At 33.0% G+C, this 22,902-nt stretch overlaps 1 protein-coding gene across 1 annotated transcript; it reads right to left on the bottom strand.

The window, feature by feature from the left end:
- Positions 1-4,214: 4,214 nt before the first annotated feature.
- On the bottom strand, positions 4,215-6,725 carry LOC114392258 (trifunctional UDP-glucose 4,6-dehydratase/UDP-4-keto-6-deoxy-D-glucose 3,5-epimerase/UDP-4-keto-L-rhamnose-reductase RHM1-like). Its single transcript, XM_028353309.1, has 2 exons — positions 5,187-6,725; positions 4,215-4,658 (listed from the first exon to the last, which is right to left on the bottom strand). Exons 1-2 carry the CDS (start codon positions 6,708-6,710, stop codon positions 4,215-4,217), a joined length of 1,968 nt encoding a protein of 655 aa, XP_028209110.1. The 5' UTR covers positions 6,711-6,725.
- Positions 6,726-22,902: the final 16,177 nt, after the last annotated feature.

Genomic DNA, 22,902 nt, shown 5'->3' with positions numbered 1-22,902 from the left:
TTTAGGTGCCAATAAGTTAGAAATGCATAACTTGATACAGGAAATGGATTGGGAAATTGTTCATCAATAATCTATCAAAGACCTTGGACGACGAAGTCGATTGTGGAAACTTGAGGAAGTGCAAGATGTATTGAAATATGACATGGTAAATTGGATATTCAACTGCTTTTATTTGATAATATCTATATCTTTTTAGAATGTATCTAGTATGATAGACCTGATCATTATTATTTTAATTTTTGTGTCAGGGAACTGATGCTGTTGAAGGCATAACTTTAGATTTGAGCGAATTAACTTGGGATCTATATTTGAGCTCTAATTCCTTGGCAAAGTTGTCTAACATGAGATTTCTTAAAATCCATGATTGGTGCTGCACTTTCGGATTTAATGTGTACCTTTCAAACGGTCTCGACTCATGGGATGGATTTAGTCTTGAGTCTTTGCCATATAACTTTTGTAGAGATTTCCATGTGTAATAGCAAGCTTAAAAAACTTTGGGATGGGGTTCAGGTATGAATGATATTTTACATTTTTTTTTTCAATTTGTAAAGGTACAATAGGAGAAGTTATTAGGTAATCTAGGATTATTACATATCTATGGTCCACACTAATTTCTATGTAGCACGAACTCAATTTTCAATTTACCTAAAGAAATTGCATGTCACATAAAGATTAGTGGGGACCATGATGGTTCTAGACCACCCAATAATTTTTCAAACTAGAGAGTCCTAAGTGGCACATGATTATGAATTTAACATTTTCTGAACAATGTGATACAAAATCTTGTGAATTTAAAGCAAATTGACCTTTGTGGCTCCAGACACCTGATTGAGATGTCGAACTTATCTAAGGCAGAAAAACTTGAAAGAGTAGATCTTGGTTATTGAGAAAGCTTGCATCATCTCCATGTTCCTTCAAAATCTCTTCATCTACTGGAACTCAATCGATGTTCATCTCTCAAGGAATTCTCAATGACATCATAGGAAATATATGACGGAGTTGAACTTATCTCACACTGCTATACACGCATTGCCATCATCAATTTGGCGCAATAAGAAACATAGATTTCTTTATTTAAGTGGTTGTAAGAACCTTGACTCTGTTGGCAACAAGTTATTATCAGATGATCAGCATAATGCATCAAATTTATTGTTCTTAAAAGCACTCCTTCACAACATTGGCTACTTAGTGTCTTTAAGAGAGTTAGACCTTCGCGGAACAAGTGTTGAGAGCTTGCCTGCAAACATACAAAACCTTTCAATGTTGACAACACTTTGGCTAGATGATTGCAGGAAACTCATGTCTCTGCCGAAGCTTCCACCATATCTTGAACAGTTGAGAGCCTTTAACTGCACTTTGCTGGAGACAGACACCACTCAACGTTTGGTGTTACAACACATGCTGCAAAGCAGCATACCCTCCTACATGCACAAACAACGTGTATATTCAGGCGGTGGATATTTCATTCTCGCGGGAGACCATGTCACCAATGAGTGTTGGTTACATGCAGCAGAGAGTTCAATAACTATTCCTTGTCTTCATTCTTAAGGGACCGGTCTTGAATGGCTGTGTTTCGTGTTCTATCTTTTGAGGTGGCAGACATGTGGGTTGGAACGACAAGTCTACTGTGCATTGTGCAAATTTAATTTCAGATCTTGTGTTGTTTTTGTATCATGATGTCTGCAAAGTTTACAGAGAGAGTAAAGTTCATAGCAGTAGCGACATGCCATTTAACTTTGAATTTGATTACTATGATGTCAAGGTTGGACGGGATAAACGGAGTATCAAAGGGTGTGGGGTCTTCCCAGTATATTTCTCTACATTGGGGTTGAAATTGGTTAGTAGTAGTAGTAGCAGCAGCAAGGAGGTGGAGCCTCAAATAATGAAAATGAACAGGACTTCATCGGTGTGAAATTTCTTGAAACAAGGCTCCTTATTTGTTGCTTTTATCTTAAATGAAATTAGTCCTTCAAATGTAGAAATTATCAGTTGCTTTTTTCTTAAATGATTAGTCCTTCAAATGTAGAAATTATCAGTTGCAAATACTCATCATTCTAGAAAATTATGCCTAGTGTATAGATGCAAACAATGCATATTTACATCATGTTATTTTGTGGTAAATGGTTAGAGTGGTTTTTTTTTTCTCAAACTACACTTTCTCTTTCCTATCTTTTGTCAAACTACACATGTTTTTTTTTTTAAAATTCAATATACACCATTTTTATGCTATATTGGGAACCCACGAGTCCTTTTTTTAAATTAATTTGTATGTTTAAATTTTTATTTTACTTTAAATTATTAAAATAATATAAATATATTTTTAATTGATTTTAAAAATAATTTTTTAATAAAAAATAATAATATTAAATATAATTACTTATCTTGTATTATTTAATTTATATAACACATTTCGTAGGTGAACATTTTTTTAATTTGAATTTTGTCTAAAATATATTTGCTTTAGTAAAAAGATTACACCTTTTCTCTCCTATCTTTCCTCAAACTACACATATTTTTAAAAAATTTCTCAATATACATTATTTTCATGCTACATTGGGAACCCCGACCACGGGCCTTTTTTTTAAATTAATTTGTATGTTTAAATTTTTATTTTTATTTAAATTATTAAAATAATACAAATATTATATTATATAAATATATTTTTTAATTGATTTTAAAAATACTTTTTTATTAAAATAATTTTTTAATAAGAAAATAATATTATAAAATATAATTACTTATCTTGTATTATTTAATTTATATAAGACATTTTTGTAGGTGAACATTTTTTTAATCTGAATTTTGTCTAATAATATATTTGCTTTAGTAAAAAGATTAAAACTTTTAATATTATTAAATTAATATTTTTTTATTAAAATTTAAAATTTTAATATTATTAAAATATATTTTTTATTAAAAATTAATGAAAAAATAAAAAAAAAATGTGAAATTTTCCGACAACATGTCCATAACAGAAACAATTGTTCCAACATGCCTTTATCTTAAGTTTTTTCTTACCCAAATATAATTGTTTAAGTATTTTATTTATAATATAGTATAATGTTCTTATATAAATAAATTATTAAACAAAAAGTATTATCATTTTTAAAAAAATCTAATGATATAAACAAACAAATTATATTTAGTAACATAATAATATTAAAATTTTTAATTTTTTTATTAAAACAAATATATTATTAGACAAAATTCATATTTTAAAAATATGTTCACCTACAAAATATCTGATATAAATTAAAGAATACAAGATAAGTAATTATATTTAATAATATTATTTTCTTATAAAAAATTATTTTAATAAAAATATTTTTTTAAAATCAATTAAAAATATATTTATATAATATAATATTTGTATTATTTTAATAATTTGAATTAAAATAAAAATTTAAACATACAAATTAATTTTAGAAAAAAAAAAGTTCGTACGAAAGTCAGGGTGGTCAAACCCACTTCCCAGTACAACATGAAAATAGTGTATATTGAAAATTTTTTCACAAACATGTGTAATTTGAAAAAAGATAGGAGATAGAATGTATAGTTTGAAAAACAAAAACTCCTCTTTGAATAGAATGGGGATAAAATAAAATAAAATAGGTAGTAGAATAAGATAGGCTTAACCGTATTACAATTGTGGGGTTTTGAGCCGTAAATATAGTTAGCTTTGCCTCATAAGTAGTTAACAGTAAATGAATGTAATTGCATACAATTACCAGTGTGGTTAATAGCATTATGATGTTATTGAAATGTTTTATCTTATTTAACTTTATCTCACAAATACTTAATAGTGTTATGAGATTATTAAAATATTTCACTGTGGTTAACTTTGTCTCACGACTGATTAATATTAGCTACATTGATAAATTATATATACAATCATGTTTATTTACTCCTAACCACCTGTGAAGCAAAATCAATTATATTTATACACCTAACTAATCAAAAGTCTGAATGAATGCTGATTGAACAAACCCCAATGGGATGATAATCATAACTCATCCAAAATTTTGCAAAATGCCAATAATTTTTTGAACATAACTTGTAAACTACAAAACGTATGATATAATAGAATATAGTAACTATATAAATTAAAAAAAGAACAATGAACACATAAACCTATGTTTGAATTCTTACAATCAGCCTTCCACATAAAAATTTAGATACAAAGGTATATGAAAAATGAAATAACTGTAACATCTTCAAGTTTTCTTGTTAGGCTCAAAGACAAACTTGATAATGGAATCTTTGATGGACAATAAATTTGGAAACTCATTTTTGAGCTTGGAAGCATCCATTTCATTGTTACTCCTGGGAGCAACTATTACCTTTGCTTGTTCTTTCAAATCAAAATTTTCCCATTTAAATTGTGGGTCTATGTTATCCCTATACAATTCTAATATCTGATTGTGGCTAATGACTCCTGGGTTGGTGAAGTTCCATATCCCTTTCAAGTTCCTCTTAGCCATTTCAATGGATATGGGTAAGAGTTCATCTAGCACTGTCATGCTATTAGGTATGTTTACCACCTTGTTGTAACGAGAAATCTTTGTGATGAAGTTTCTTGGATTGCTAAGATCTGATGATATTGGCATTCTAACTCTCAATGTGCAGACATTGTCATAATTTTTTAGAAGATCCTCCACCTGCATGTATTTTGCCATATCCTTAAATATGTATAGCAAGAAAATATAAATGCATGATGTGCAACAATTAAACTTTTCCCTTTCTTAATAGATAATTTCTGGTTATGTTCTTGTTTGTTGGCAGACTCTTGTGAAAAAGAAAAAAAGTAAGTCAAAGTATGGTCAAATATAGCAATTTTTTACTTAGAAAATTAATTAGATCAATGGTTGAGGTGGAAAAATAGGCTACATGGTCTAATGCAAGTTATGGGCTATAGTGGGATGGGCCAAAAACCCAGATTCAATTTAGGATTCTAAAATAAAGCCTAAACCCGGTGAAAGTCCTAGTTTTTCAAGCTTTTGGCGGGGTTTTTACATATTAAACTTAAATCAGGCCATGATCGGATCAGACTAAAAATGTCTATTGTTAAAAAACCCTACATTCCATTGGGCAAGTTTAGGTTTGTCTGGCTAGCCCAACCCATTTTATCACCTCTAATCAATGATACTGCTATAGATAAGATAAAGTAGAAGTTTCATAGATATTACCATAGCCTTGGTCTTTGAATAGAAGGAACCAATGAAATTTGGCTTGTCCTCCTCCTTGAACCCAATGCCTGATCCTAGAGGATGCTCTTTATCATACTCAAATATGCAACCAGTTGCAAAATTCATCATATATAAGCTATATTCCCTGCACACATCAGCCAGTGTTAAAATCCCCACTACATTAGTCCTTATAGTTTCAGCCTTGTGTGATTCACACCAATCAACATTAGGCCTTCCTGTAACACCAGCTGCACTCAACACATGGGTTGGCATTACCCTCCTTATATCCTCCATAAGTGATTTCCTATCTTCCAATCTTCCTCTCCCATATTCCCAATCAATTCTCTCTTCATCACAAAGCTTTCCCAACAACCCCCCTATCCAACCTGTCCTCCCATATATCAAAAACTTCAATCTTGATTTTTTTCTACCAACTTCAGTATATGACCTTGCAAGCCTTGAGTATCCATATTGAAAGGACCATTGAGCTTCATCGGAGAGATTGATAGCCGAAAAACGTGGATGTGGATTTAAAGCAGTGGATACATCACCCCACCAATCAGGATTCTTTTTGTACCATTCAATTGTCATCTTAAGTCCTTCCTCCCATGGAGTTCTCTCCTGCCAACCAAGTTTTTTGAGCTTTTGATCATCTAGGAAATATCTCTTATCATTGAATGGCCTATCTTGAACAAACTCAATGACATCTTTAGGATTCAATTTAAAGAGCTTGCATATTTCCTCTGCCACATCTAACACACTCCTTTCTTTCTTAGTGCCGATGTTGTAAACTTGTCCAATCTCTCCTTTGTGAAGTATGACCTCAAAGGCTTCTGCCACATCCCCACAGTGGAGGTAGCTCCTCACATTGGATCCATCTCCATGGATTGGCAATTTCTCACCCTTCATGGCAAGCAGAATGAATTTAGGAACAAGCTTTTCTGGGTACTGGTTGGGACCATAAACATTATTGCCTCTAGAAGTTATAATTGGAAGATCATAAGACCTGTGATAAGCCATGACCAACATTTCTGCACCTGCTTTTGTTGCAGAATAAGGATTGGTTGGCAGAAGCTGAGATGCCTCATGATTTCCAATATCAGCATCCAAGTCGGTTTCACCATAGACTTCATCTGTGCTAACATGAATGAACCTTTTGACACAATTGGTGACCCTGCAGGCTTCAAGAAGCACATGAGTGCCATAGATATTGTTGTAGGTGAATTCCATGGAGTTTCCAAATGAATTGTCCACATGTGTTTGAGCAGCAAAATGCATAATGGTGTCTATTTCCTCTTCTATCAAAATGTGATTCACAATATCAGCAGTGGCTATATCACCTTTGATGAATTTGAATTTTGATGATGAAGAACATGACAACAAATTCTTGAAAGTGGAGCAATAGTCTAATTTATCAAGAGCTACAATCTTGTAGCTAGGGTACCTATCAATTAGCCTGGTAGTGACATGGGAGGCTATAAACCCAGCTGCTCCAGTAATGAGGATATTTTTTGGTTCATACATGGTTGTCTTTGATGACTTTTTTCTTCTTTATTTCTATGATTTGATATATCTACAATGTTCTGTCACTGAACAAAAGAATCAATGATTAATCTCAAGAAAGAAAAGGGAAAAAAGCATAACCTCTTGCACTAGAAATGAATGTGAAAGTAAACATATCAAGTGAAAATTTATAATATAATAACAAATACAGGGTAAGGGGCTAAAAATTATAGACATGAACATGGTATTGACAATGCAAATTGACAATGAACAAAATCACTTATCCATTACTTACATAAGAAATAATACATATCATACTTTGAGAATTATCCTAGAGACACAATTCAGGCAATTAAGATTGGGACAAAAGGAAATTTTTGTTGTAAATGATTGTAATGTCTTGAGGAATAGCAAGAAGCACATAGACTTTTTTACTTACATTAAGTTTTGTGGTTTGGTCATGGGATGGTTGAGAGAAATGGAAGCAATTGGTGTGCAATGTTCAGAAAAGAGGAGAGAGAAAGTAGTAACGTTTGTTGGAGATTCATTGGCTCTCTTGATGTTCCACTAGGGGCTATAACTTAAAAACGTGGACTATGATCCGAAAATTGTTTGAAGCTTAATTTGGTTTTCAATAGGTTACCTCTCACTTGTTGGTGTCCAAGATAATGACCTTAATTTTAGAATTTAAGAGTGTATTTAAAAAATGATTGTGTTAAAAGTGTCTCTCAGTTCTAGTAGCAAAAAAGTAAAACAGAAAACTAACAAATGATTATTTAGGTTCATAAAAAAAACAAATGATTTAGGACGGGAATATGAATGGGTAAGGATTTCAATTGAAGTTTAACTATTTTATATGATTGGTTGCATTAGAGAATACGTCATAAAAATGGTTTACATTTGCTCATTCAGTAATATATAAAATGTATAAAAAAGTATTTGTAAAATATGAAGAAATGGATATTTTAAGAGAAAATAAATTAATGGTGTACTAGTTTGATTGGATGAATTGAATGATTCGGATCGGTCCAAACATGTACATAAATGCAAAGGATGCAAAGTTTACAAGTTATATCTTGTAGTTATGTATTGTTTGTATTTATGTACATATTAAAATGACGAGAAATTTTTTGACAGTGTTATTTCTATATTATAATGCAAGTAACAAAAATACATGTTTAACATAAATTAATCATTATTTTTCGTATAAAAATACATAAATGCAAAGGATGCAAAGTTTACAAGTTATATCTTGTAGTTATGTATTGTTTGTATTTATGTACATGTTAAAATGACGAGAAATTTTTTGACAGTGTTATTTCTATATTATAATGCAAGTAACAATAATACATGTTTAACATAAATTAACCATTATTTTTCATATAAAAATACATATTAAGCAATGATTATGTGATAGCATGTTAAGCGGAAATCTATCTATGATAAACAATTTTAAAATAAGCGTTTATTTAATAAGTAAATAGGATGTACTTCTTAAAATAAAAAAAAAATATTCTTTAAGCAGAAACACTTTAGACAAATACACTAGAAAAACAGAAATTTTCTTATTTTATTAAAAATAAGTGTTTTCTTTTTTTCAAGAAATAAGTTTAAACAAAATGATCCAGGTAACAGCATTCACTATTGTCAAGCTATGGTTACATGAAATTACTTTCTATAAATTAAGTTAGATAATAAAGAACTATTTTTTTCTTAGATGTGCTTCTAAAAAAATTACCAAAATAGATAAACTTTAGAATGTTTCACTTTCTGCATCTCTTAATTAGCTGTAATTATTCTAAATTAATGGTATTAATGCTGAATTTTCAGTTTCTAAGCTTCTTAATTAAATGTAACTATTAATAGAATGATATTAATATTGAATTTCAAAATATAATTTAGTTAAGGAAAAGCTAAAAACTAATAAAAAAAAGGAGAAGACATATTGTTGTTGACGTGTACTTGGACTAATAGTCATGTATTACATGAAAGCCATGAATTTATTCAAATGTAAAAAAAGAATTTAAATATATAAGAAAAATAGTTTAAATATATAAAAAGCATGTTAAGAAATATTTTTTAATGTATAATATATTATAATTTAATTATTTTAGATAATATTCTTTTTTTTTTGTCTGTAAGAATTAAACACGGTATCAAAAAATTTGCAGTAATCACGTACTCTATTTAATCAACTAAATTAGATTCCTTAATTGTAGATAATATTTTAAGTATAATATTTGTATTTTTTTTATTAAGATTTAATATGAATTAATAAACTTTTTAGTAAGGAGGTTGAAGTAGTTCACTAAATACATTATTATAGATTATATTTTTAATGTAACTAACATTTTTTTTATCCTACTCAAGCTCAACAATACTTTAGGTGGATGTGTATCTATTGGGGCAAGTCCAATGGTTAATGAACTTTTTCTCAACAATATTCCGGGGGAGTTGCTACGTGCACCCAACAATATTGTTGGGGCACCCAGCAAACAGTGAATGGGCGAAATTGTCCTTCCGCAAAGATTCTTTCCGGAAGAATCTTCTTCCGGAACCATTCTGGAAGACACTTTTTTTGAAAATTTTTTGGAAGAACCTTCTTTCAGAAGAAGATGGTGTCATTCCGGAAGAACTCCGGAATACATTCCGAAAGAACGTGTTCCAGAATGTTTTCGGAAGAAGGGTCTTTCGGAAGACAACCTTCTTATTCCGGAAGAAGGTTCTTCCAGAAATTAGTTTTTTTTATAAAAAATGTTTTTTCTAATTATTTAATTTTAATAAATAAATTACGTTATAAAATAAATAATATTATTATACATAAATAATTAGTGAACATAATTATGACTAATATTTGTAATTCCTTTTTTACGCGCATGTAAATGTAAATAATAATTTGTGTGACAATTTAGTATAATTTAAATCATAAAAATTAATTAATTCGTATATTTTATAAAAAAATATAAAATATTTATAATGATAACATTTAATTTGTATTACAAAATTTAATATATAATAAAAAAATAATTATAATTTTATAACAACGTCAAGTAAAAATAAATTTCATGTTATAATAATAAGTAAAAATAAAATAATATTTAATGCATATATAATGACGATTTTGCCCCTGTGTAGTTTTCTTTAAATTTATTGCGCTTCCTTTTTTATTTACACCTTTTGATGCAATCCTATCCCGCAAGGGCATTGGGTAGAAGACTCCAAGTAGATTGGGCTAGAGATCCAAGGGAAGGCCCTAGGGTTCTCGTGAGCCTTAGCGTAGATTTCGAGCCCATGGGCTAAGCATGAGCCCGCTTATCTTTGTAAATATTAGAATAGGTTTTTTCTTCGTTTGGGCCTTGTATTTTGGCCATTCTAGTAGTATAGGGTTTTAGCCTTGTATTTCGGGGCATTTTGAGTAGTCTTTGTAGTAAGGACTTTTTTTTTGTATTTTCATGTTTTTTGTCATGGGGGTGAGTTTAGCTATTATAGGGGGTGTGTAGCTAAGCTCTAGCTTCTCATCTCAAGGAGGTGAACTTAGCTATTAGAGAGGTATGTGTAGCTAAGCTCTAGCTTCTTTAGGAATCTTCTTAAGGAAGCTTCTCAAGGAGGTGAGCTTAGTTATGAGAGGGGTGTGTGTAGCTAAACTCTAGCTTCTCAAGGAAGTTTTCTCAAAGAAGCTTCTCAAGAAAGTTTTCTCAAGAAAGCTTCTCAAGGAAGCTACCTAGTTTATAAATAGAAGCATGTGTAACACTTGTTGTAACTTTGATGAATGAGAGTCTTGTGAGACATACTTCAAAGTTCCACTTCTCTCCCTCTTTTATTCCTTCAATTTCGTGCTCCCCCCTCTCTCTTTCTCTCCCTCTTTCTTTTCCTCCATTGAAGCATCCTCTCCAAGCTTCTTATCCAAGGCTCATCTTGGTGGTGAAGCTCCTTCTTCCATGGCTTATTCCTTAATGGATGGCGCCTCCTCTCACCTCTTTTCCTTTGTCTTCCGTTGCACCTCCATGGTGGAAAATCACCATTAAAGGACCCCATTGAAGCTCAAAGATCCAGCCTCCATAGAAGCCCCATAAGCAAGCTTGCATCACCCTTCCATTCCTTCCATTTCACCTGGATCCTTCCTTTTTCATGTTCTTGCTGTTGCTATCCTTTCGTAAAAAAATTTGAAGATTTGGTGGTCCCGTGAAGTAGTAGTTCCGTATTTGAAGATTTGGTGGTCCCGTGAAGCAGGTGTTCCGTATTTGAAGTTTTGTTAGTCGTTGGTCTTCCTATTTCGTCGGAGGTACGCATTTATGGGTATTTTCTGGGTAGCTTTTAGAGAAGATAAACAGTAAAAAGTTATTTCCGGAAGAAATTTTAACTAGAGAAGGAAGTAGTTCTGGAATGAGAATGTTGGATTTCCGGAAGTACTTCTTTCGGAAGTTACTAAGCTCAATTCCGGAAGTGTTTTTTGGAACAACTTCTTCCAGAATTGGCTTCTAGAACCACTTCTTCCGGAATTGAGCTTAGTAACTTCCGGAAGAAGTTCTTCCGGAATGTTACATTATTAACAATTTTTTTTAATTCTATTTCAATATATATATATATATATATATATATATATATATATATATATATATATATATTCAATTGTGGATAATTGGTTTAATTAGGTATAATGATTTGGTATAATATTAAATGATTTAGGTAACATAATTGTATTTTGTTGTAGTAGAAAAATGTTTTATTAGTTGTTTATTATAGTGTTAAGTTTAGTTTAAGTAAATAATATAGTTATAAATTTAGAATGTATTTGTATTAGTTGTTAATATGTTTGTTAGTTAATTTGTAGTGAATTTGTGGATGTGGTTACATGATAATTTGAATATAGTTCTGTATGATGTATATGTCCTGTTAATATGTTTGTTAGTTAATATGTACTAAATTTTTTGATGTGGTTATATGATAATTTGTATGTACTTTTGTATGATGCATATGTTCTTAAGATGGACGAAGATCAATGGACATATGATTGTGCGATGTCACAAGAAGTTGATATGGATTATGATTATGATAATGAAGAAGAATGTGGTGTGAATGAACCACATGTTGATTGTTCAAATGCTTTTAATACGTCCCAGGTAATGATGTTGATTAGTTTGAGTCATTTGGTTGAATTGATGTTTTGTATAAAAATTAATATGTTGGGGTTGCGTTGTAGGTATTTGGTACTTGAGATGATGTTTTGCAATGGGCTCGAACAGTTACCCATGAAAATGGATTTGTTGCAGTGATTATGAGGTCTGACACAGATACCGGTAGCAGAGGAAGAAGTTCATTTGTCTAGGAATAAAGAATTCGTTAGAAAAGACACTGGGAGTAGGAAATGTGGTTGTCCCTTCAGGCTTCGTGGGAAACCAGTGCATGGAGGGGAAGGTTGGATGGTGAAGTTGATCTGTGGAATTCACAATCATGAATTGGCCAAGTCCTTAGTTGGACATCCATACGCTGGGCGATTGAGTAAGGATGAAAAGAAAATTATTGCTGATATGACAAAGTCGATGGTAAAACCAAAAAACATCTTGCTAACGTTGAAGGAACACAATGCCAATAGTTGCACCACGATAAAGCAAATTTACAATGCAAGAAGTGCATATCGTTCTTCAATAAGAGGAGCTGACACCGAAATGCAACATCTGATGAAGCTTCTCGAACGTGATCAATACATTCATTGACATAGATTGAAGAATGAAGTTGTGGTGCGTGATCTGTTTTGGTGTCACCCAGATGCAGTAAAGTTATGCAATGCATGCCATCTGGTGTTTTTTTATAGACAGTACCTACAAAACAAACAGGTACAGACTCTCACTACTTGACTTTGTTGGGGTGACACCAACGGCGATGACGTTCTCTGCTGGGTTTGCATATCTGGAGGCTAAGCGTGTTAATAATATTGTATGGGCTTTGGAACGATTTCGAGGCCTATTTTTAAGAAACAATCGCCTCCCTATTGTTATTGTCACTGACAGGGACCTAATACTTATGACCACCATAGTACCCCATCTCAGCTGACCCTGGAATGATGAAATCAGCTCAAAGGCCCTAACCCCCCGATGCTCAGTGTACGGCAACCAGGACACATCTGTGACGGTCAAAGCATCACAACGTGCCCTGTAAGGTGCTCCTGTGATTCCCTTCATGTGCGCCTTCGACGTCAACCACCGGGAAGCACGTAGGGATGTCTCCTGGTATGTATCATCTGTGACGCACTGGTGCACACTAGGGAAGTGCTCATAAATCTAGCACTACACAAAAAATGAGGTTAACATAACATAAAAACATGTTTAAATCATAATCGAACGTAACATATTAAAAAACACAAAATTTACCTGTAATAGAGTCATGTACCCCACAAGCTATCGTGTGGTGGTCCTAGAAACCTCATCTAATTGGTCATACATATGAACCAACGCGGTAACTCCCCAAACATAACCACCACTCTGACCGAGGTCACGAAAAGCTTCTAGGTGAACCACATGAACGTATGTTGCACTCTTATTAGCAAAAAGAGTGCAACCGACTAGATGCAGCAGATAAGCACGAGCTGCTACAATCCACCACCGGGCCTGACATCTCATCTCATAAATGTCTCAAACCCATCCCAGTCGTATGTATGCCCCACGTGTCAGTGTTGTCTCGGCTCTAGCCTCATCGGCAGAAACCTCAAGCAACTCGGTCAGCAAAAATATCGCCTCCTCCGTAGAAAGAGCATGAAAGCTGTGCAGCACGCCAATGATAGGCAAATGGAGGAGTGACGACACATCATCCAATGTGATCGTCAACTCTCCTACTGAAAGGTGGAAGGTGCTAGTCTTGTTGTGCCACCTCTCCACAAATGCGGATATAAGTCCAGGATCGCCAGTAACAACTGAACAATCGATCAGTGTACTTAATCCTGTGGCACCAACCAGTCATTCAATCTCAGGCACTGGTCTTCCAATCAATGTCACCTTCCTCCCATGTGACACCAACTTCAAATCGGGGTGTTCCTGATTTGAAGTACAAATTATACAATTATTAAAAAAAATTAATGACAAACAAATCAACAATGATAAATAATTAACAAATTAAAATACCTGTCCACTCCAAACGGCGTGTGCAACATGGTCCGCAAATGATATCAGCACTGACGGGTCACGTGGCCCACCTGGGAATCCCTCAGCGTTATCAACATGTGACCCCTCAGCACCATCAGCACTCTGTACGTCCGCAGTCATCTCAGGTGCATCCTCAGCCATATCAGGGGCATCCTCAGCAGGAACATCCTGTGTCATCTGATGAACTCGTTGCCTACGGGCTGATGCAGTAGGCCTACGCCTCTCAGGAACATCATCATGGTCATCCTATCTATCTCTGCCTATAACTCTACCTATGGCACGACCTAAACCTCGTGTTCTAGTCATGATCTGCAAATCATGTGGAACACGTATTTTTTTCGGTCAAAACATACACAACTTTCTTTATAAAAATAAAACAAGTTTATTTATAAAAAAAATAAGACTAATTTAAATAACATTATTTGAAAACACACACAAGATAATTTAAAAAAATAAACAACTTCATTTATAAAAAAAACATAACTAATGTAAAAATAATTAATTAGTAAATATCGACAACTTAATTTAAAAAAAATAAACAACTTCATTTATAAAAAAACACAACTAATGTAAAAATAATTAATTAGTAATTACCCACAACTTAATTTAACAAAAAAATAAACAACTTCATTTATAAAAAAAAACACAACTAATGTAAAAATAATTAATTAGCAAACATCGACAACTTAATTTTTTTAAAAAAATAAACAACTTCATTTATAAAAAATACAACTAATGTAAAAATAATTAATTAGTAAATATCCACAACTTATTTTTTTTTAAAAAATAAACAACTTCATTTATAAAAGAAACACAACTAATGTAAAAATAATTAATTAGTAAATATCCACAAATTAATTTTTAAAAAAATAAACAACTTCATTTATAAAAAAACACAACTAATGTAAAAATAATTAATTAGTGAACATCTACAACTTAATTTAAAAAAAAATAAAGAACTTCATTTATAAAAAAAACACAACTAATGTAAAAATAATTAATTAGTAAATATCCACAACTTAATTTTAAAAAAAAATAAACAACTTCATTTATAAAAAAATACAACTAATGTAAAAACAATTAATTAGTAAACATCCACAACTTAATTTAAAGAAAAAAATAAACAACTTCATTTATAAAAATAAACACAACTAATGTAAAAAAATTTAATTAGTAAACATCCACAACTTAATTTAATAAAAAAAACAACTTCATTTATAAAAAACACACAACTAATGTAAAAATAATTAATTAAATAATTTATATCATTTATAAAAAAATTAGTATCTAAAAAAAATTCCAAAACACACACAACTTTATTTATAAAAATAAACAACTTCATTTATAAAAAAAAACATAAATAATTTAAAATTAAACAAAACAATATTATAAAAAAATAAAACAATATTTTTTTAAAAAAAAAATACAAATTTCCAGATGAAGTGGTTCTTCCGGAAAACTCAAAGGTCATCCGGAAGAACCCTTCTTTCGGAATGTTTCCGGAAGAACTACTTCTTTCGGAAAGTTTCCGGAAGAGGTGTTCCGAAAGATTTCTGGAAGACCTGTTCTTCCGGATGATCTTTCAGTACTTCCGGAAGAACCCTTCTTCCGGAAGAACCCTACACAGATCTTCCGGAAGCCGCCACTGTGACCATCCTTTCCCCATTTTTTCCGGCGTCTTCTACCCTAAGGTTCCACTAACCTAAGGTTCCACTACCCAGCCTAAATGCTACAACTATACTACAAAATAAAAGCAAAGGAAGGTTAGGGACACCTACCTCGAAGACAAATGGCGTGTCTGATCCAAAGAAAACAAGCAGTCGGGCTCGCGGAGAAGAAGAGAAGCAGCAACAAAGAAGAGAAGCTCGCGGAGAAGAAGAGAAGCAATAGCGTGAATGGTTCCGGAAGAGGGAAAGAAAGCTTTTTATAATTTTTAAATGAAGGGCAAAATGACCCATTCAATAAATTGCTGGGTGCACCAGCAATATTGCTGGGTGCACCTAGCATATCCCATATTCGGGTCTCCATTGGATCAAGCTCAATGGTTAAAGAACTTTATTTGGGTGTTGCTAGGTGCACCAGCACTATTGTATTGCTGGTGCACCCAGCATATTTTCAAAATGCCAATAATACCCCTCACTATTTTTTCTTTAAATTGGCACCTATTTTGCATTTTTTGTTGTGTTGAAAGTTTGGTTTTTTTCATTGTGGTCCAGTTTCTCTCATTGGTGGTTGTTTTTGCAAGTGTTGAGATAGGTAGCAGTTCGTTGGAGGAGAAAATCTTACCAGTGGTGGTTTTATTTCGGTGGAGGTACACATTTTCTGGCTTTTCTGGGTAACTGGTGTTCTAGTAGATCTGGTATTATTACGGATAAAGTAAATCCGTAAGTTGTATACGGATGAAGTACATCCGTAAGCAAGAATTATAACATACGAATGTAGTTCATCCATAAGAATCATAAGGATGTAGTTCATCTGTATGATTTATACAGATGTACTTCATTCGTATGTTGTACTTTGAAGCTTACGAATGAAGTTCATCGGTATAAAGCTTACGGATGAACTACATCTGTATGATTCTTACGGATGAAGTTCATCTGTATGAAGCATACGGATGTACTGTACTGTAGTACATCCGTATGCTTCATACGGATGAACTTCATTCATAAGCTTTGTTTTTTTTAGATTATTTTTAAATTTGTGAATAATTTAGATTTAATAACATTATTAATATGTTATATTTTTTATTACATATTTTTGAAATTGTGGATAATTTATTTATTACAAATTATTTATAGTGTACGTAAAAGATTAAATAATTTAGGTACAATAATTGTATTTATTTGAAGTAGTAAAATGTTAAATTAGTTGTTAGTTATAGTTTTATATTTTTTTTGTTAATTAGGGTGCAAAATTTGTATTTATTTGAAGTATTTTTATGTTAAATTAGAGGTTTCCTAAAAAATTTTATTATTGTGTTTTTGTAGTCCCTATTGTGTAATTTTTTTTTTAGAAATTATAAATTATTTAGTTCACAAATTAAATATAGAATAAGTAAAAAGTGAAATTATTTAGGTGCAAAATTTTTATTTAGTTTAAGTAAATTATTTAGTTCTAAATTTTGAATATAGTTGTATGTTAGTCGATGAATACGACTAACTTTTGTGTATAAAACCTATGTATATTGTATCAAACTTTCCCAATTTATGGTTGTTTTGTAATACTATAAGTACTTTTTGTTAAATATAGGTAATAGATAATTTATACTTTTGTTTTGTGCATTTAATAATCAATTTCTCTCAATTTCAGGTTAAATAGGCAACTTTGGCAAAGTGTTGTTTTTCACTCTTTCGCTAAGCCAAGCTGCTGACTTAGCGAGAATTCGCTAAGCGCAACCTTCAGTGGCTAAGTGCGAGGAAGAATTCAGAAGAAGATGAGTTGTCAAGTTCGCTAAGCGCACCGCTCCAGGTCATCAAGCGCACCGCTTCAGCTCATCCGCTAAGCGAAACAAGCGCGCTAAGCCAAAATCCACTTATGCGCGCTAAGTGATACAGATCTGCGCTAAGCGCATGAGCACGAACAAGGCCACTACATGCACGAGCACGAACAAGCCTGAAATCAGATTTGCAAAAGGGAGTTTGGCATGTTTCTTAAAGAAGCCTCTACATGCACGAGAGTCTGGCCTTGGCTTGAAGCTTTTGCATGTTTAGGAAGTTCTAGAGAGAGAAAGGTCCAAGTTTCAGAGAGTTCTGAGAGATTTTGTTGTGTAAAGATCTATAGAGATGCGAGTTCAAAGCGGAAGCCGTTCTGAGAGCTTGAGATAAGTTTGTGAGTGATTGTGAGATCCTAGAGGTGAAGGAGACATCCTCACCACTTGTGTTTTTGCAGTCTTTCATCTTGTTCTTCTCTTTGTTGTAAAGGAGGTTTCCGGAACTATGGAAAGCTAAATCCTCTATTGGATCTTCCCTGTAGGTAGCTGATGTAAATATATTTCTATCTATGTAATGATGTTTTGTGTGTTCTCTATGCTATCTGCTTTTCATTCCAATGTGCCTTCACCTTGATCATATAGATGCATGCTTTGTTAGGGTCATTCAATAGTGGGAACTGGTCTGATTCTAAAGTCCTTGATAGTACGGGACTAAGTTGTTGTGCTATCACGAGGAATCGGGGTACAAGAACTTAGTTGTGTATGTGTGTCTTAATGCGGTCTTGGTTGAGTGTCTTACAAGAGGAATCTGCGGACGAGACTTGATAAGGACTAGGCTAGGCTATCATGAGGAATCAAGGTCTAGTAGTCCAGGAGACAACATAGGAACGCATGAACATTGTTAGATAGAGAACATCCTTTTTAGCATCAAGAACCTATGAGGAAGACCAACGCATTCTCTACTTGTTTTTACACAGTATTTCTCTTGCGTGATTTTCTTTCTTTTTGCCTAAATAGTTTAAATACCTGTTCATAACCACAATCATATTTTCATACCAAACGCCTATTTATCGAAATAGCTTGCCAGATAACACAAGTTCCCTGAGAGTTCGATATTCGGTTCTTACCGTTTTATACTACTTGTGCAATCCGGTACACTTGCCGGTTGCGAACATTGTATTAGTTGGTAATATGTATATAGTTAATATATTTTGATGATATTTATCAAATTATGATGTTAAGGACTAAATAAAAAGTAGTACGAGGGACTAATTTAAGTTTTGCTAATATGGTGTGCACTAAAAGATTATGTAGACTTGTGTATGATGTATAATTTTTTGATTTGTTGTTAAGATGGACGAAGATCAATGGGCGTATGACAATACAATGTCTCAAGAAGTTGATATGGATTATGAAAATGAACAAGAATGTGGTGTGAATGAACCACATGTTGATTGTTCGGATGCTTTTAATACTTCTCAAGTAATAATGTTCATTATTTTGAGTTATTTGATTGAATGTATGTTTTGTATAAAAAATAAATTGTCTGGGTTGCGTTGTAGGTCTTTGGTACCCGAGATGATATTCTGCAGTGGGCTCCATTGGTTGCCCATGAAAACGGATTTGTTGCTGTAACACCCTGAAATATTTATAGTTATAAATTAATGTTTAATTGTATTTATCTTGTTATTTGACTATATGGTTGACTTGAATGATTTGATGTATGACTTGAGTTAGTTGTGTATGAATTTCTTGATGTGGATGTTGAGTTCTGTGGAGTTTTGTTGAACTAAGTTGAAATTATGAGATTTCAGAATTTTCCCAAACCCTTCAGCCCTTATGTTTTGACAGGGGTATTTGACTCTGAACGTTGTTATTAACCTTGTTCCTAAAATCTATACTAAATTTCTTTCAATTTGGTATATAGAACCTCGCGTTTGGACTGACGAGCGTGAATGAGGGGGACTTTTGAGCAACGCACAGAGGAACTAAAAAAGAGCTCACAATAGGTGAGGGGAGTTCATTATAGTTACAGTTTTTAATGCCATAGTTGGGGTAAAGGAACCCAACTATAGGGATGTATGCTTGTCCCTGTTGCATGCTGGTTTTCAAGAAAAATAATGTTTTTGACAAATGGGATGCGACATATCTATCATGTAGAAGCAAAGCTTCATGATGAATCAAGATTGATTCAAAGATGTTTTGATGATAACAAAGATGATGACAAAGGTGATGACAAAAAGCTCAAAGGTCAATCAAAGAATGAGTTCAAGATGTTCAAGATAGAATCAAGAACATTTCAAGATTCAAGAGGAAAGTTGATTTCAAGAATCAAGAATCAAGATTCAAGGATCAAGCTTTCAAGAATCAAGATCAAGATTCAAGACTTAAGATTCAAGAATCAAGAGAAGACTTAATCAAGATAAGTATGAAAAGGTTTTTTCAAAAACTAAGTAGCACATGGATTTTTCTCAAAAAATGTTTACCAAAGAGTTTTTACTCTCTGGTAATCGATTACCAGATTATTGTAATCGATTACCAATAGCAAAATGGATTTGAAAAAGTTTTCAAACTGAATTTACAACGTTCCAATTGATTTCAAAAAGTTGTAATCGATTATAATGTTTTGGTAATCGATTACCAGTGCCTTTGAACGTTGAAATTCAAATTCAAATGTGAAGACTCACATCCTTTCACATAAAAGCTTTGTGTAATCGATTACACTGATTTGGTAATCGATTACCAGTGATTGTTTCTGAGTAAATCAAAAGATGTAACTCTTCAAATGATTTTTGACTTTTTCAAATTGGTTTTAAGGTTTTCTAAAAGTCATAACTCTTCTAATGGTTCTCTTGACCAGACATGAAGAGTCTATAAAAGCAAAGGCTTTGTTTTGCATTGCAATTATCTTGAACAACCTTTACAATACAATCCTTTTCAATCTTTGAATCTCTTTGAACTTCTTCTTTTTTTTTGTGCCAAAAGCTTTCCAAAGTTTTCTGGTTTTCTAAACCTTGAAAACTTGTGTTATTCATTCTTTTCATCTCTTCTCCCTTTACCAAAAAGAATTCGCCAAGGACTAACCGCCTGAATTCTTTTTGTGTCTCTCTTCTCCCTTTTCCAAAAGAACGAAGGACTAACCGCCTGAATTCTTTTGTGTCTCCCTTCTCCCTTGTCAAAGAATTCAAAACGGCACAGTCTGAGAATTCTTTTGATTCTTCCCTTTCCCTTATACAAAAGCATTCAAAGGACTAACCGCCTTAGAATTCTTTTGTATGTGATTAGTTTTTGTCAAGAGTCACAACTTTTAAAGTGATTAGTTTTTGCCAAAGAGTCACAACTTTTAAAGTGATTAGCTTTTGCCAAGAGTCACAACTTTTAACATGATTCCTCAAGAGCCATCAAATGGCTATAAATATGTGACCATGACACGAATTTAAAGATGCTTAATTCTCAACATCTTTCTAAGAGTTTTTGTTCAACACTTGCTTTGTCAAGAAAAGTTCATTGGGCAAAAACTTGTGCTATTGTATTTTCTTCCTCTCCTCCATTCTTACAAAAAGCTTTTCAAGAGACCTATTCTTGGTTACTGTTTTCAAGAGAAGGTCTTCTTGGTTGCAAACACTGAACACAAGGGACCAACGTTCCTTGGGTTCATTGCAAGAAGCAGGATTTGCTTCTTGGTTGATCACTAGACACAAAAGACCAACGTCTTTTGGGTTCATTGCAATAAGTGGGTACAACTTCTTGGTTGTTATCACTGGACACAAGGGATCAACGTTCCTTGGAGTTCATTGCAAGAAGTGGGAATAACTTCTTGGTTGTAATCACTGAACACAAAGGAGGGAAGTCCTTTGTGGTTTATTGCTTGTAAAGGATTTTACAAGGATAGTGAAAATCTCAAGCGGGTTACTTGGGGACTGGACGTAGGCACGGGTTGTGACTGGACCAGTATAAATAAGGTTTTGCATTCTCTCTTTCCTTAATCTCTTTTACTTTCTGTTGTGTTTATATTTCTTTAAGTTACTTTCCTTCATTTATTATTTTAGTAACTTGTTAACAAAGAAATAATTGAACCTAGGGAATAATAAAGGAAGGGAAATTTTCAATTAGGAATAGTCAACGAAATCTTAATTCAACCCCCCTTCTTAATATTTCTGAGGCCACTTATCCAACACTCCCTTGAGACTCAGGCTGATCACCATGGGGGGGGGGGGGGAGGGGGAGTTGCCTGTGCATGGCGGGTTGGCCTCGACAATTACTGCCTAGTTTTTTCCTAAGTGGGAGTGTCATGTGGACACACTTAGGCTATTTCCTTGGGGATGGTACCACATTGCATCTGAGAGTTGAGGTCAGGTGCATGCATCATACTGAGCATGATTATTTGGAACGATGGACTGATGTTGATTGTTGTTGGGTATGTGTTGGACTAGTAAATGTTTGTGTGTGCTTATGATATTTGTTAATGTTTTTTTGCTTATAATGAACTCACCCTCGCATTTTGTACCATGTGGTTGGTACATGTGATGATCACGAATCCTTGTTCGTTGGAGCAGAATGACTGCAGTAGAGGACAAGGAGTGAGATTCTTTTGTGGAGCCGCCGAGCCGACGTGATGACGTTGGGATTATTTTGGGAGAAAGTTGTGTTTTGTTAATAAACTCCTCCATAACTGATTCTGTAATTCTTTTGTTGATATGAGGATGTAAATCACAAATTTATTTATATGTACGAACAAATTTACCTTTAATTTTGTGAATGATGTGTACTGCACTACTATACTCATGTGTATGTATTTGGTTAAGTAATGGCGTGTTGTCTAAGAGTGTGTATGTATGTATGTGTATATATATATATATATATATATATATATATATATATATATATATATATTGTGGAGTTCAGATTTACTATAATATTTTTTTATATAAGCAAATCAACGAAGTTTTCATTAAAAATCTAAATTTTTTTCACATTTTTGAGTGATGATATCGTGACGACGAGGCGGGTCATTACAGTTGTAGTCATTATGAGGTCTGACTCACATACTGGTAGTAGAGGAAGAAGTTCATTTGTCTTAATTGGTTGTGAAAGGAGTGGTCAATATAAGTGTAGGAAGAAAGAATTTGTTAGAAGAGACACCGAGAGTAAGAAATGTGATTGTCCCTTCAAGCTTCTGGGAAACCAGTGATTAGAGGGCAAGGTTGGATGATGAAGTTTATCTGTGGGATTCATAATCATGAATTGGCCAAGTCATTAGTTGAACATCCATACGTTGGGCGATTGACTAAGGATGAGAAGACAATTATTACTGATATGACAAAGTCGATGGTGAAACCAAGAAACATCCTACTAACGTTGAAGGAGCACAATGCCAATAGTTGCACAACTATCAAACAAATATACAATGCAAAAAATGCATACCGTTCTTCCATTAGAGGAAGTGATACTGAAATGTAACATCTAATGAAGTTTCTTGAACGTGATCAATATATTCATTGGCATAGATTAAAGGATGAATTTGTGATACGTGATCTATTTTGGTGTCACCCTGTGATCGAGGTCGTACCCGAATCAAATAAACATGAAAATGCAGTAACTAGGAAGTGATCCTAGGTCGTTTCCCAACGAGCAGTGACAAGCCAAA

The sequence above is a fragment of the Glycine soja genome, chromosome 17 (genome assembly GCF_004193775.1).
Source record: "Glycine soja cultivar W05 chromosome 17, ASM419377v2, whole genome shotgun sequence".
Taxonomy (NCBI): Eukaryota; Viridiplantae; Streptophyta; class Magnoliopsida; order Fabales; family Fabaceae; genus Glycine; species Glycine soja.
This window is presented reverse-complemented; position numbering and strand designations above follow the sequence as displayed.

What these genes read in the sequence shown, in the direction of transcription:
- LOC114392258 (XM_028353309.1), bottom strand. Translation starts at nt 6,710, where the DNA reads ATGTATGAACCAAAAAATATCCTCATTACTGGAGCAGCTGGGTTTATA. An exon ending in ATTCAAAGACCAAGGCTATG is followed by an intron (nt 4,659 to 5,186) that starts GTAATATCTATG and finishes AAATACATGCAG; the next exon opens with GTGGAGGATCTTCTAAAAAA.